The 15,018-nt window shown below is 33.7% G+C and overlaps 1 protein-coding gene and 1 pseudogene across 2 annotated transcripts; one reads left to right on the top strand and one right to left on the bottom strand.

The window, feature by feature from the left end:
• Positions 1–3,567: 3,567 nt before the first annotated feature.
• Positions 3,568–11,531, top strand: LOC142617345 (polypyrimidine tract-binding protein homolog 1). 2 transcript variants are annotated; one of them, XM_075790160.1, is made up of 10 exons: positions 3,568–3,853; positions 4,978–5,187; positions 6,954–7,016; positions 7,097–7,170; positions 7,300–7,395; positions 8,537–8,594; positions 8,665–8,769; positions 8,856–8,937; positions 10,443–10,508; positions 10,780–10,923. In XM_075790160.1, the coding sequence occupies exons 1-10, from the start codon at positions 3,671–3,673 to the stop codon at positions 10,788–10,790; spliced, it is 948 nt and encodes a 315-aa protein (XP_075646275.1). In that variant the 5' UTR covers positions 3,568–3,670; the 3' UTR covers positions 10,791–10,923. The 2 variants fall into 2 exon arrangements, with proteins under 2 accessions (XP_075646275.1, XP_075646266.1); XM_075790151.1 differs by having other exon boundaries at positions 3,580–3,853; positions 10,443–10,555; positions 10,780–11,531.
• LOC142622995 (U2 spliceosomal RNA) lies at positions 5,919–6,077 on the bottom strand (annotated as a pseudogene).
• Positions 11,532–15,018: the final 3,487 nt, after the last annotated feature.

The following is a 15,018-nucleotide window of genomic DNA, read 5'->3' as shown; positions in this document are numbered from 1 at the left end:
TATCAGTTTTCATCAAAACATAATTTCAACCAACCGTGTAGAAAATCAATTGCATAACTTTCTATCATCATGAAACTATCATCCTTGATTCCAAAACTAAAAAAAAACATGTTATACAATTCGAAATTGAAGACCGCTCTGATACCAATTATTGGAAAAACATGGTTTATATCTCATACAAAACATACGCAGCGAAAAATTAACGGATCTATTTCATTTGCAATTGATAACATGCACCATGTAAATTTCAAAATTTAAAAACAAGTGAGCGTACCTTGAAGCGGTGAATTTAAAAAACAAAGATTAGAAGAACTTGAGAACACTTTTAATTTTCACTCCAATTCCACTAACGCCCAAGAAGTGTGGTCTTTCAATCAGTTTCCAATGGAGTATTAAAGAGTGGCTTTCTTTCACACATACACACCATTTCTCAATAGTGTCTCTCTCACTTAATTCTGTATGTTTCTCCTTTTGTATTTAACTGATTATCTAATTGGGCTAGTCTTTTGGGCCTTTCCAATTGGGCTTAAGTATGTGGCTTGGAGTGAGATCAAAAAGGACCAATAAGAAACTAGCTCCAATGGGCCTTGGGCTTTTCTGTCAATTCTTGACAAGTCCAAAGTTACCATTAACTATATCTAATACCGCTATATAAATATAGTTGCACTCTAAGCCTTATTTATAAATTATATCCCAAGACTTTATTGTACATGCCATAACTTCATAAAATATTCGTAGTAATACAAAGTCATGAAAGTAGACTGCCACTTTAAAAATTACTACATCTTAATTCTTTGAGTACCCGGTTTAATCCTTTAAGTTATTCATCATATATTTATGAAATCCAATTCCATAAATATATACTTTAGTAACTCCTTACTAAAGTGGTTAGGCCTAACTCTCTGAATAACAAAACCCATTAAACTTATCTCAAGGGAATATTTTATATCTCCGTTAAGAGATTATGAATTCCATCTTGAGAATATATGTTCCATCAACACTAAATGTGGCTGCCCAACATACTGAGATTTTGATCGTTACTTTAGATCTCACTCCTGATATATCAAAGCAACTTACACTTTATGATCAAGTCCATTATTTTCTCGGGATTAAGAGTTCATGTAAATAGAAGTCGTGAGATTTATTATTCATTTGACAGTCGTTAGGAGAATAATAAATCTCACAGCGGTCCAGTTCAATATGTTTTAATTCTTAAAACATATCAACATACCAAATAGAAATCTTAATTTTCATGGTCAAGACAAATCATCTTAGTTGATATGTTATAGTCTTCGCAGATGAAATGTCCAATTTCATCACCGACTACAAACTAAAATTCTGAGTTTACAAAGAACTTGTGATTTATAACTTCTGTGACTTTTCACATAAATCACATATTATGTATCTCATGGACTATATGATAATGTTCTATATTCATGTTATCATTATTTTTAGATAATAATAATTAAACTTTATTAATCACAGCATTAATGTCATACATAATGTCATACATAGTATCATATAATAAGATTTAAGGCCACATATCCTAACAGATATCTCACTATAATCGGAAGAAATCTTGCAAAATCGACATGAATCTTGCCAAAACTGGCAAATATCTTGTTATTTGGTGAGATATTTGCCTAATATGACAAGATTTGAATGGTGAAGAGTAGTGTTAAGGCTTAAGAGCAAATGATTTATGACAAGGAGTGAAATCTCAATTGAAATCAGATTTTTTGGATGTGAAGAATTGCCATTAGAACCAATGGGTATTGGTTTCCTCAATTTGCAATCGTCATCAATCGACCCAATAGTTGTATTAAGTGATTTTTTATTCTAATAGCTCTAGTTGGGCGGTTTGATCGAGTCCAAGTATGGGTTGTATAGCCTTATCCATGAACGTTTGATTAGTTTAGGCAAAAAATATAGGATCACACACTTTGATACAACTTTGACACATGGAAAGACATTATTAAATTACTTTCCACTAAGTACCAGGGGTGAACCTGTGTGCAAGTAATGTCTCACACATTAACAAAAGTGCAAGCCCCTATATAAGGTGCCCATAGGTAGGAAAAAATGTTTCGACTTTGGACTAACTATAAACCCAGAAATCTTTGGTTTGATTTCTAGTCGAGGCATTTCACGATTTATTTTATGCTTGCTTGGTGGGAGTATCCAGGGTTTGCCCCCTAGGGGTGGTCCACTTGACTATATCTTAAGGGGTTTCAAACAAATATACAAGTTGGGTCAGAGTGTACAGGAATATGTGTGTAAAAAATATGATATTTTTTTTGGATAAGAAATATATGATGTTTGGCTAAACATTCATTCATTTATTATATATATATATATATATATATATATATATATATATATATATATATATATATATATATATATAACCGAAACCTTTGAAACTTTCATAATTTTCCACGTCAACACAATATTTAAATAAAATTATTATTTTTAGTTCGAAGTTAACTAGGAGTGAAACTCTATCTTTCTAATAAGTTCAACTTAAATTCAAACTCATTATTATCATTTTTTTAAAATAAAATTATTTTTGTTTAATTAAAACTTAATAAGGAGTTAAACTCTATCTCTCTAACAAGTCCAACTTAAATTCAAACTCAAACGAATAATCTATATAAAAACAAAAATTATGATAGGATTAAAAAAAAAAAAGACTAACGTTGAAAAAAGAGAGACTCACGTTGATAATCGTGGGTTTGATTTTTGGATTGAAATTTGTACTAATTATTTTTTTATATTGTACATGGCAGATAAAAGCATCTCTATTTTTTTGGAGAAAAATCAAAGATGCAACCTATGTCTTTCAGCCTAGGGAACAATACATTTTATTTGGTATGTTATATATAAATTTGTTGAATTTGGTTTGGTTTTGAAGTAGAATTTGAGGATTCTATAAATTTTGAAATTTTAAGTCTTTGAGTTTTTGATATTTGCGTCTCAGTAAGTTGATCTTAATTTTTCACCTTAAATGTTTTTTAATTTAGGTTCATGTGATTTTTTGTTTTCTTATTAAAATCTATATTTTTGGTTGATTAATTATTTGTTTGGATGAATTTCAATTAATTATTTTTTTAGAATATCTATTTACTTATTGTTGAATTTTTTTTATAGTAAATAGTTTTTCTGTGCATCGCATGGATTAGCGACTAGTTTATATTATATATAAGATGACTTTTCTCTTTTAATTGGACTTTTATTATAATTCAAAAATATAAAGGTAACTTCATTTAAAAATATGTTAATAAATATTAAATAACAAATTTCATTTTAAATGCATAAAAAAAACTCCTAAAATTTAAAATTTTTTTCTTTTCACATTTAAAAAATAAATTACACTTATCTATAAAATTTATCATTTTTTTTATTTAAATTTTTTTTAAAATTATAATAAATACAAATTATCCACTTTTCCATAAAAAGATGGAAGAGCCTCGCATAACTGTGTTTAGGAATATTGCCGCCAAGGAGAAAACGGTAAATTGACGAAAAGCCAAAACACGCACTACTCTCTCTGTCCCATATAAAAACTTTCAGATTTACACCTCATCCACATCGACCTGTAGAGCTTTCAAATCTTTCTCGGGAAAATCCTTACACTTTCTCGACAGCCAAACACCGAAGAAAACCCTAGATGTCGACCTCCGGGCAGCCCCAGTTCCGGTACACCCAGACCCCATCAAAGGTCCTCCATCTCCGCAATCTCCCATGGGAGTGCACTGAGGAGGAGCTCATCGAGCTCTGTAAACCCTTCGGCAAGATCGTCAACACCAAGTGCAACGTCGGCGCTAATCGCAACCAGGCCTTCGTCGAATTCGTAAGCTCTTTTCTACTGTTCGCTTCTCTTTGATTCGTTTCGTTTCCGTTTCTGTATAGTATGTGATTTGAATTCATGAATTAAGTTGATAAATTTAGGGTTTTTGGTAATGGGATTCCTTTCCCATTATTTCAGCTCATAATTGAAGTTTCTTCATTGTGTATAGGAAGATTCTGTATATTATGAGTATAAATTCAACAATTGTGATCTTGTATATGGGTGTAAGTGTAACTAAACTACTTGTGGTCTAAAGGTTTGGGAAATGAAATGTTTGAGATTATAATAGGAAAGTATATGGAAGAGAGCAAGGGAATTGAGTTGGTTCTAGGGAAGAAGAAAAAGGGGACTAAAAAGATAGCATAGAAAGAGAAGTAAAGAATTTGCATTAACTTTCATAATGAGAAGGAATACGCAGGGGCCTAGTTCACGTCTGATCTTCCACACTTGTATTATGCATTGCTGGGCTGGTTTGCAGCCTTGAGCTCATTACATTAAGTTGATAAAATGAGGGCTTTGGTGAAGAGGGAATTTGGGTTTGGGTGGAATGGGATTTCGTTGAGTTGCTAAACTGGGGCATGGATGTTTAATGAGGCACTGTTGGTGTTGATTGAAGGCCAAGGAACTGAGAGAGAAGTTGTGGTGGGTTTAAGTAAATTCTCTTCGGTGTTTTGTGTTAATGTTGTTTGCAACAGTTTATGTAGGATTGTTTTGGTTCTTATCCATTTGCGATGGTAGAAAATAGTCAACAAATTTTTTTTTTTTTGGAAGGGGGGGGGGGAACCATGTTTTAGTGCCTTTTCATAAGGTTTATATACATCAGAGTTGATAAAACATGTAGTTTTAGATGCTAGAAACTTAAAAGTGTCAATTAGCAGCCTAGAATTGAAAGAGTATGTGGGTGATGGGATTTTATTTCTCCATAATTTACTCTTCTAACAAATGCCCCAGGGATTGGAAATGTATTATTTTTCATAGAGTGACTTTAAGCTGGTTTCTGGATATGCATTTTCCCCTCTCCTGAGTGCACATAGTATAGTGTTTGTTTCATTAAGTTATTGTTTGTACTGTACCTATGTATCTTCGGGTAGGGACTATGCATTTATGATAGAGATAAAACTTTGCAGGGTGATTTAAATCAAGCAATATCAATGGTTTCATATTACGCATCATCTTCAGAGCCTGCACAAGTTCGTGGTAAAACTGTGTATATTCAATATTCAAATAGACATGAAATTGTCAACAACAAAAGTCCCGGAGATGTTCCCGGAAATGTCTTATTGGTAACCATCGAGGGTGTAGAGGCTGGCGACGTTAGCATTGACGTTATTCACTTGGTAAGTGCGTTCTGATTCGATCAGTTGCATTTTTTGTCTTTAAGATGTTACAAATTTATAGTTTGTAAAGGGGCATGAACTGTGGAAGTGATCTTTAAAAATTTTTAATTTTGTAAAGCATATGTTGGGTTTATGTGTGTTTTTTTTCCCCTGAATAAGTATTTGATTTTTTGAGTGAATATGTAAACAAAGTTGTTTTCCTCCATGCAATGGCTGAAGCCTTCAGGCAAACAGTGTAAGCCTTCTAAGATCTACTTTTATAATTTAAACACGACTTTACCAGAAAAGGTTAAATAAAACATAGAGAATGTTGGTTCTTCAAAGGAACTTAACAACATTTCAATACTCTTTTATGGACATTTTAGTAGTTGTCATATGGTTAATGAAATGTGGTTAATGATCCATTAGATGTTGAGCTGTTTATAAAGGACAAAGCGAGAAACTTGGCAAAATTTCATGTAAATTTCTGGAATAAGAAATATTGTGAATAAAATATGATTTTCTTCTTCTTGAGCTTTTGACGTTGTGCATATATCCTTTAGGTGACCACCATTTTGAGTTTTCCTCCTATCAATGCCAAGAGTCTTGTAGCTCAACTGGTTGGCCTGGTGTTTCTAATGGAGACATCTAGAGCTCAAATCCCCCCTTCCCCAATTATTGAATTATAAAAAAGTTATCCTCCTATCGATAAATTTCATTATTACCCATAAAATAAAATTTTATTTTGGACATGCGTGTACATTCCTTATTGGTTGGATGCAACAGAATCATTTGACTCAAGAACATAAGTGTGCCTAGCTTTGAATCAACCGCAATAATTTTGTTTGACACATTAAACTGATAAGAACAAATACTACACTTTATCTTAGCCAAAAGGCCAAGTGAGGTATAAGAATTTTGTTTAACACAAAAAACATGTAATCTTCTTAAGAATTGAGAAAGATTAATCAGTTTTATAGTGTATGTACCCGTTGGAACCGGGATCTGAAGTGTGCAAAAGTCACACTTTTGCCTATGCTGGTGCCTTCTGTAGCACATGCTTTGTTGGTATTTTGAAGGCCTAAAGGGGTTTCTAGGTCAGATTGCACGAAGGTGGGACTGGTGAGCTCTGGAAATGGATTTCAGAAGTTGCCATTTGTAATGTTTGATTGTTGACAGATTTTGCATGTATTGGTCATTCTTCAGTCTTATGTTAACAAACTCTTGTATAAAAGTCGTGGATGATGTTGATTTTGACTGTTTGACTGTACTTGGTTTCTGCATGCCTCATATTAGGCATCATGTGACATATTTGAAAATGTTTTTTCTTTTTTTTAGGCACAGCTCCAAAATTTTACAATCCTCATAATTGGTTTTCAACATTTTCTGTTTTTGGTTGCAATTTTAGTATTTGGGTTTCATACCTTTCCCTAGTACATATTTTTGGAAATATTGGTTTCATATTTCACCATTGTAGTTTAATTTTTTTTCCCTGACATTTTATTTAGGGTTAGCATCCTGATTGAATTATGTGGTGATGTCTCTTATTTAAATTCTTTTGTGTGGAGACAGTTTGGAATTATAATCATGTACGTCATACACCTTTCTAAGGTCACGCATATATGTACAGGTGTCATTCTGCACTTATTTCTCATCCATTTGGAATTTCCTTTTTTTTTTTTTTGTCCTGTAGTATCTACACCTGGCCCGGTTTCTAATAGTTATCTTATCTTTTGTCTTTATGATATTAATATGATGGGATCATAATTATTGGAATTTTTTAACAGGTATTTTCGGCATTTGGCTTTGTGCATAAAATTGCTACTTTTGAGAAGGCTGCAGGTTTCCAGGTGTGATGTCAACAGCCAGTGGATCTTTTTGACATTTCATTTGTCTTGCTATATTATTCGTACTTTTTGGCATTTTGTAGGCATTAATCCAGTTCTCTGATGCTGAGACTGCATCTGCAGCAAGGAATGCATTAAATGAAAGAAGCATACCCAGGTATACCCAGCTTTTGCCCCCCCCCCCCCCTCCCCCCAAAAAAAAAAAACCATCTCCTTTGGACTTTAATAAGTGGGAAGTGCCCTAATGTTTATGTCTGCTAATCATGTTATAATGATTCACATTCAGGTATCTGCTTCCAGAGCATGTTAATTCATGTCACTTGCGTATTTCATATTCTGCACACACTGATCTGAACATCAAGTTCCAGTCTCACAGAAGCAGGTAACAATGGACTCGAGATTCTGTAAACTGTTCATTTACCTTCTTAAGTTCTTTTGGTGTCGACCCTGTTCGTTAACCAAATCCTTTGCCTTTGTTCTTATATGCTATTGATTTTGGCTTTAGAAATCTGCTAATTGATGTCTACAATTTTTGTCATCTAGGGGATTAGTGAAGCCTGGTAGGCAGAACACAGATGTGTTGTCATGGCCACTTAGTAATCTCCTCAATCTTTTGATAATAGTTTAATGCATTTGTTGATGTCATAGTAGTGAGAGTTCCTTATTTTATTATTTTGGAAATGCATTGGGTGACACAAATGCTTCTTGATGGAGACAATTTTTGTCATCTTGGACAATCAGTCCCAAGAACTTCATATTTATTCTTGCTATAGTTTACTTAGAAGAGAAAAATAACTTCATAATTATTTTTACTAGAGCTTATTTTTAGTCTTGTTTACTAGTATCTTGATCTTTTCTATATGGTATTCTATTCGAAACATGGCAAGGATAATTATTTTCGATATCTACATTAGTTTATACTAAAATTTTGGCGTTGGCAAAAGGTGCTTCCAAGTTATTTCCTGAAGGATTTATTTAGAAACATACAGTAATACATCGTCACGTATCTTTTCAGGAGAAAAAATGTTCTAATGTCTTAATCATCATTTTAATTGCTACATTTTAAATCTAACTATATTGATGTTACTTGGAGAGAATATGCTGCAAATGGCATGGCTTGCTAGATAACTAAAGGAGAAATATATAATGTATCAATATGCTTCTATTCCTGATATGATCCATTTTTATTTTATGAAACTGGACCTTTTTTAGTCTGTCAGATATTATCACCATTGTCACCACTTGACTTTACCATAGTCTCTCCGGAATCATGAATCTCTGTCACAAAGTATACTTTAATAGCGTCTTAATGTGTTGCCTTTATTTGTTCATTTTCATCTTGTTTGAATGTACATATATCTACTTGTCAGTCTTTGCTTTAATATGGTTGTATTTATACTTTTTTTTTGGATAGTTAATATGGTTGTATTTATACACGGTAACAGTTTCAGAAAGCTGTATATTAGTATTGGTGTGTATAACGACGTTTGATTGGTGTGGACTTTATTTGAATGATCCTACAGGGACTATACAAATCCATACCTTCCTGTGAATCCTACTGCAATTGAGGGAATTGTGCAGGTAACTTCTTGTTCGTGGAACATCCCATTGTATTTTGCAGTTGTGTACACTAACAAGCTGTCATGTCCAGCCTGCAGTAGGGCCTGATGGAAAAAAGAAAGAACTTGAGAGCAATGTGCTTCTTGCTTCAATTGAGAACATGCAGTATGCTGTCACTGTGGATGTTCTTCACACGGTGAGGGTTATTTGTTTTCCTCATGTGATGTGATAATTAACTAGGTGATTTTTACTTATGCATTTGTTCTGGTATACTTGTTACAGGTATTCTCTGCATTTGGTACTGTTCAGAAAATTGCTATATTTGAGAAGAATGGTCAAACTCAGGCACTCGTCCAATATCCTGGTATATAACCTTTTAATCTGGCGATTTAGTTTCCCATGAATTCTGTAGTTCTTTCATATCTCTTTGCACTAATTATGCATTCTTTTATCAGTCTGTCAAATCTCTGGTTCAAGTTCAAAAGCGTGTTTTTTCCTTGGGCTTTTCACTTTGAACAAGAACTGAGAAAGGAAATAATTCTTCATTTTTTGACCATTTGATTCTCTAATTTTGGCTTTTCATTTTTTGGTCCTCTCTCTCTCTCTCTCTCATCAGCTTGCTTTTCTCTATGCCAAGCATTGAACTTTTAATTGAACCCACGAGTCCCATCCCCTGCGTACTTAGGCCTCAGCCTTTCTATCTTCTTTTTTATTTAATAAAGCTCTTTAATCACTGATAAAAAAATAAAAAAAAACCCGAGTCCCTCCAACATGCCCCATGTTGTTTTCTAGGTGCCATTCTGACCTGGTGTCATTACTGTGCCAGTGAGTTTAGAGACCATTATAATCATGGAATATGTGATCACTAGAAAATGCAGTGTACATTTTAGTCATTCTTTACCTGTTTTCCTTTAATTTTTTTTAACAAATTTTATGAATAATAGAAACTTCATTAAAACCAAACCAAAATATCAGTATACAAGAAATATACTGAGAGAACAATTAAGGAAAAGAACAAGTGTCTATGAAAGTAAGCAAGGAGAAGAAGCATTGGGCAGTGCAGCCTTGTAATCAAATGTGTCTTAGTATTTGGGTTTCATCCTCTGCTGTGGATGTCTCGTATGCCTTATTTTTAAAATTTTTTCACATGTACCCAATGTGTCTTGATCCCAGGATCTCACCTTCCATCTCATTATTATGGGAGGAGGATGTGCCAGTTGAGCTATAGCTCAATTGGCGCCATAATACCTCAAGTTATTGGATAAGATGTGGAACTGCTGAGGCTTAAAATTTGCATGTACAAAATATGAACCTAATCATCCTTCTGTTCGAATGAAGTTATGGACTTGAGTAGAATAAGTCTTGTCATTTTACACTCAAAGAGTCAAAATAGCTTTACTTCTCATTTTCTTTAAGCACCTTTTTTAATTGTTGAAGAATATGGGACAGAAATGAACTTGAGATCTGTCTACTTGTTTGGGTTAACATATTTTACCTGGGTTTATTGTAGAAAGTCTAATTTTGTTGCCTTGCATATCCACCATTTTAGCTTGGTTTTGTCTAATGGTTTTCAGACATTAGGGGTTCCCGTGGTTCTTGATGCTGGCATTAGTATCATATTATGACATAATTTTTAGTGCTTCGTTCCTATATTTCATTTCTCTTCTCTTTCTAGAATGAATGTGTTGTTACCATATTTTTTGAGAAAAAAAAATGGTAACATAACATATTTTTAAGGCCTCAGTTGTTGACGGCTCAGTTCCTTTTCAATGTTATTTTGATTTTTAAGGCTGTTAACTGATAACTTACCAAAGAGATAAATAAAAAATAAAAAAAGCTGTTGGTTGACTTGTTAATTGTTGTCTTCAGATGTTAATACTGCAGCAATTGCCAGAGAAGCTTTAGAAGGACATTGCATATATGATGGTGGCTATTGTAAGCTTCATCTATCATACTCTCGTCATACTGATCTCAATGTGAAGGTATAAATATATGATTTTGAATTAATATTCATGAGAAAAGATAAAAGGGGAAATAATGTAAAGACGTCCTTAGAAGAAAAAGTGGATCCATTCTAGATCAAATTTGGTCCTTAAATGTATGCTTCTTGACACTTAATTGCCCTTTTATAATGAGTACTTATATTTTATTACATGTTTAAGAAAAGCTTCTGAGAATCTTACATTTTGTTTTACATTTCTTGTAGGCTTACAGTGATAAAAGTAGAGATTATACAATCCCAGATATAAGTTTGCTTGCAGCACAACAAGCGTCAGCTCTCCCTGCTGCTCAACCAGTTTGGCAAAGTCCTCAGGCTGGTCCAATGTATACTGGGAATGATTTTACAGCTCCTGGTGCTGGTCCTACTCAGTATCCTGGTGGACAGGTAGCACCATGGGATCATAGCATGCAAGCGGGCAGACCTCCATTTGTTTCGGCTCCTAGCACTTATCCTGGCCAAAGTTATGCAGCATCCTCAGTTTCTTCGTATGCCTCTGCACCGATGCCATCTAGTTCTTCCCCTCATACACCAACCAGCCAAATTCCTTCTCCTGGGGCATCCATGGGATTATCTCCCGGGGTTCAAGCCAATTTGCGACCCGGTGGCGTTTCATCTCCCAGTCATCTTCAACAAGGGGTTTCTCCAAATGTGCGACCTGGTGGTGCTTCACCTCCTGGTCAGCCTGCATATTATGGCCAATAGGTTGTATCTTCTCTTCTTTTTCTGAATGCAATTTATTAGCATCACCCTCTCTCATAATACACGAACGCTTTGTCTACCCTGCCCTGAAAGAAACCTGTAACTACTTAAAATTTTTCTGTGTGACATACTTCAACAAGTTCTAATCTTTTAATTTCAGCCACATTTGGGTTTGGGTGACTATTTTGTCTTGTACCCTTACCTTTTTGAATTTTGATTTTTTGTGTTTTATATATAGTGCTTAGATGTGATGGAAATTGAGTGATAGGCCCTGGATTTTAATTTGAAAATCAACCTTTCTGACCTGAGATTGGTTGACTTGAGAGTTGAGACTCCATAATCATGGAAACCTCATAAACAGGGTATGACCTGAGATTGGACCTGGTTGGTTAATAAAACTGAATATTTGGTAATGAGAACTTAGAAACCTCTTTTGTATAGAAGTAAAAGGTATGTATGAAGTTAACGTATTAAAAAAGAAATTAACCTTTGTTTCATCAAGAAGCATTACCATTAGGGGCTATGCATTAAGAAATGGAAAGAAAATTAATGGGTGTGATGCTCAAATGATAAAATCCTGGTAGCCTGAAAATTTGATTATGCCTCCAATTTGGTGTTAGAACTTAGAAAGGATGGGAGAGCAATTGTCTATACGATGTTTAATCGATAAATAAGATGACTTACCACCAATATAGTTTAGGTTTGGTATCTATCATTATATGATATTCATTTTGGAAGGCAATCGAATTATAATTTTGGTCCCTAAATTATGTCTATTCAATTTTGTCCTTCAACTATAATTCGTGTCAATTCAGTTCTTAAAACTTTGAATCACAAAATCTTGAAAACGAATATACTGTAAATTGTTTAGGTGTGGTCTTTTTCAGTGTGTTAAACAAAGAAAAAATAAAGAAGAGAGAGAAGAAGATGCCTTCCTGCATTGAAGCCATTAAACCCATCTTTAACCGATTACAAACCTTATGATTGTTACTAAGAGCATCCACAGCAGTGGAGCTAAAAAATTAGCTTTTTAGCTCTACCAAAAGTTACTTTATCTATTTTACCTATACATATCTACACACATACTGCAGCAGTGGATCTATTTTAGCTTTCAACACAATAAAATAATATAAACATCACAATAAAATAATATATCCCACAATTCAAAAAACATTCACAACACCAACTACAATAAAATAATATTTTTTTTGTTTAGCTCTCATGAACAGTGCACATCTATCTATAGATGTGCACTGCTCATTAAAGCTAAAAAAAAATAGATTTAGCTCCACTGCTGGAGCATGCTTTTTGATGTTTGAAGAGATAAAAAATACCAACATACCAATATACCACCACTACTGTGAGTGCTCTAACACAAGAGGGAGGATTTTTACTTCCTAGCCTTTAACACAAGAGGGAGGATTTTTACTCCGCTAGGAAGGGTTGGGGGTTCAATGCCCCTGTGCAAATTAACTTCTGCAGGGAATGGACAAAATGAGTTTCTCTATCTAGGGTCTTGTCAGAGTGTACTTTTTCTTTCAGCTTGACATTGTACTTGAAATGCTTGAATTGAAAACTCACTTCTTGACTGTCCTTTTCTGTGATATAGGAAAAAGTGTTGTCATAGTTCAGAGTATCTAATGTATCCATGTGGTTGCCATGTGCTGGTGTCAACCTTGAATCAGTCAAACCAAAGTTCTGGCTCGGGTGTCTAGTGTTAACCTTCGGAAGTGTTAACTATGAATTCAAACCGTGGTGTTGGTTTTTTAGTGTTCTAACATGGTGAGATTTTCACCATTTAATATACTTGATAAATTGATAAAATTTTAAGTAAGAGAGAGCACAAAACAATAGGTAAACTAAATAATTTCATCCAAATATGATGGCCACAAATATAACATTGTAATTTACTTTTTTCCTTTTTGTGAGGGAAAAAAATTCACATTCATATACATATATTGATCAATTCTTGACTTCTACTTCTAGCATTTTTCAAATGATATTTGCCAATGGGTGTCATAGGGCTTCTCTTAAGGAGAAATTTATTAAATCTCACTATATTGAGAAACAACAAAAAGAAATAAACAAATACTTATTTGACTTACTAAAGTGCTATTACACTTAAAAAACTGATTGATTATAATAAAAAATTCAACATTAACTATTGCCCCCAAACAATAAGAGAAAGGTGTGACAAAGTGGCAGAGAGTAGAGGGGAGAGAGAATTATTTTTTATTTTTTATTTTTTAAAGTGATACAATATTTGTGTATATTTAGACAAGTTATTAATTTTATTGTTATTTCAAGGGGTATGCATCAAGACTCAAGAGTGGCGTAAAGTTGGATTGTATTGGGAAACAGATACAACCTGTTAGTAATAATACCTTGTCTTGCCAATCAATCTCCATCCATGGATGCAGGTTTTCAACTATAGCTCGTAGATGTCATTTCTTCTTTGAGTTCATCCGAAGAAGAATTGTGCCCTAGTGTGAGATAGTGGGCATTGGTCCATTAATAAATTAGTTATGCACATAATCCTATAAAAAAAAAAAGCAAAGAAAGAAAAGGAAAAAGTTATGCACATGATATATAGTAGCTAATTGTGGGCTTTGCAACTAATTTTCTACAAATTAAATAGAAGCCTGTAAAGCTCTATTACTAGAACTCATTTCAGGCTACTCGTTGAAGATCCGATTGTCATTCAGATTCAGTTAGTACGAGAAATGTTTCTCATTAAGGAGTAATGCTAATCTCGTAATGTTTCTTCAAAATCTGTATCATCTTTTATATAGCATAGTATAATTTTCATGCCTGTACTTGATTTTAATGATAATCTGCAAATTAAAGATAATTAATTGTAAAATTTTGAAGTCGGTAGCTTTTAATGCATTATATAGTCTCATTGCAGAAAAGTTATCTTACAGGTACTGTCGATCTAAATGTGCGATATCTTATATGTTGTACATTACTTCTCACATTAACAGAAGTTTGCTTCATTGATGTTGGCAGGTGAGTAGACCACATGCAATTAGGACATGATCATTAATCACTACAACAAAGTGTAGTTATTTCAACCCTTTTTTATCGAGGGTTTACTAAAATCTGTCGATACAACCTATAAATAAAAATGCAAAGGGCTTTATTACTAAACTTTATTTCAAATGTTATTTGGTCCCTCAAAATAAGTTAAAGAACCCATGAAATAAATGGGAAAAAAAAAAACTCATCAATTTTTTCAGCTAATAACCCTTGATAAAATATTATAAATTTTTCAACCCTTGAAAAAAGCTCACAACAAAATTTTCATCCGTTGCAAAAAGCCCACAACTAAATTTAAAACTATAGCCGTATTATATAAAATTTAAAACAAACTAACTAACAAAAAAACACAGAGCTCTTTGTCTGAGAGTAGAAATCGCAGCACCGTTTCTCATAGCTAGAACTCATAGCTCGTCGATCATGGAGATCTCATAGAGCTCGACGATCATCTCCATTTTGTGACTCTTCATCTCTCTGCCGATTTAGACGATCACCGTTTCTCAGCTCCGATTAGGTACGAATCACAAACCCTAATTTCGTCTTTGATTTTTTTGTTTTGTTTGGTTTACCCACACTTTTTCATCAATTTCCCCATGATTTCGTTTCACATTTCGTTTTACTTGTAATGCGATTGATCTAGGACTTCGACGCCGATCTTGACTCCATCCACAACCACCTCAAGTCCATCGTAAACTCTCTCTCTCT

Source organism: Castanea sativa, chromosome 1 (assembly GCF_040712315.1).
Source record: "Castanea sativa cultivar Marrone di Chiusa Pesio chromosome 1, ASM4071231v1".
NCBI classification, from domain to species: domain Eukaryota; kingdom Viridiplantae; phylum Streptophyta; class Magnoliopsida; order Fagales; family Fagaceae; genus Castanea; species Castanea sativa.
Note: the sequence above shows the minus strand (reverse complement) of the source record. Positions and strands in the feature narration are given on the sequence as shown.